Raw genomic sequence first — 1,214 nt, forward strand, 5'->3', positions numbered from 1 at the left:
CCATGCAACCCCCCGCCCTCACCTCTTGAGCAACTGCTTGTCCGTTTCCGTGTAGAAAGGCCAGCTGGGGTCGACGTCGGTCTGGTAGAGGCCGCGCGCGAGCGAGTAGATGTTGTCCTTCATGACGGCCGTCTGCGACAGTATTGTGCTTAGCACGTTCTTGTCCTTCTCCCTAATCCCGTCTGCACGAAAGAAAAACGGAAAAATTAAACAAAAAAGTCCCGTCTGCAAACACAAAAAAACAAGGCGATTCGACGTCCGACGCGGTGACGTCGCGACACGGTGACGTCACACGACGGGCGTGTGTCACATTATCGCGCGCGACTGATAGTGAGCCATGACAAGCATGCACAAGATTTACAATGTGTGACGCGCACGCGCAGAGAGATCGGGCGGACGATTGCAGCGACGTCAGTGAAAAAAATTCACGGGGGCTCGGGGCGATTTAGCCCCCCGAAATGCCAAAAAGAGCCCCGGAAATGCCAAAAAGAGCCCCCGTAAATTTGCATAGAGTTCAATGCAAACCAAATTTTAGAGTGCTATTTTCATGCACGCGAGCTTGAAAAGTAGCCCCCGAAAAATAAATTATATTTTTTTCCCTGAGTGACGTCACTGCTTCGTTACTCCCCCCCCCCGGCCCCGCCCGCGTCCGCGCTAGTTACCTTTCATGAGCCTTGCTAGCAGCTCTGGCTTGCGGTAGGACCTAACGGCTAGCAGGTGAATCACTCTCTCCCTGAAAATAGCAAAAACGATGTGTACGTAGGTGGCAGCAGCGTACGGGTTCGACCGACGGGCCGGCCCGATCGCATGAAAAATCGCGTAGTGTGTCCACAGCTTAAACGAACTCAATTTCGGCGAGCGAAATCAGAGCGCGAGCGTCTAAAGAGTTTCCCGTGCTGTCGTGAACGTGCGAGGAGCAAGGCGGATGCGGCGCGCGCGCGGCTAATGGGTGAGCGGCGGCACAGAGCCGCAGGTATTAATGCCACCCGACACACACGCGTCGATCGCTTCCCCGCTGCTCTCGTCTCGCCGACGATTCGGAAATAAACGGCGTTCGATTGCGTCGTCGTTTTTTTGCCCTGCGCGATTTCTCGAAAAACGTATATTTTACAAAGTCGTTGGCGGTCAGTGGTGAATTTTTTGTAGTCGGTGAACACTGCTGTCGATCTCTCTCTTACTCTCTCTCTCTCTCTCTCTCTCTCTCTCTCTCTCTC

The 1,214-nt window shown here is 53.9% G+C and overlaps 1 protein-coding gene across 1 annotated transcript in view; it reads right to left on the reverse strand.

Annotated features, from left to right (window-relative positions):
• The window catches only part of LOC106804873 (RNA polymerase II elongation factor ELL2-like), a 19,785-nt gene that overhangs the window by 6,714 nt on the left and 11,857 nt on the right, over window positions 1-1,214 (reverse strand). The window contains exons 5-6 of the mRNA XM_014806241.1: window positions 663-733; window positions 23-182 (exon numbers count right to left, since the gene is read on the reverse strand). Of these exons, the coding sequence (XP_014661727.1) occupies window positions 23-182; window positions 663-733 (231 nt within the window). The remainder of the gene's footprint in view (window positions 1-22; window positions 183-662; window positions 734-1,214) is intronic.

Source organism: Priapulus caudatus, unplaced genomic scaffold (assembly GCF_000485595.1).
Source record: "Priapulus caudatus unplaced genomic scaffold, Priapulus_caudatus-5.0.1 Scaffold91, whole genome shotgun sequence".
In the NCBI taxonomy this organism is placed as follows: domain Eukaryota; kingdom Metazoa; phylum Priapulida; class Priapulimorpha; order Priapulimorphida; family Priapulidae; genus Priapulus; species Priapulus caudatus.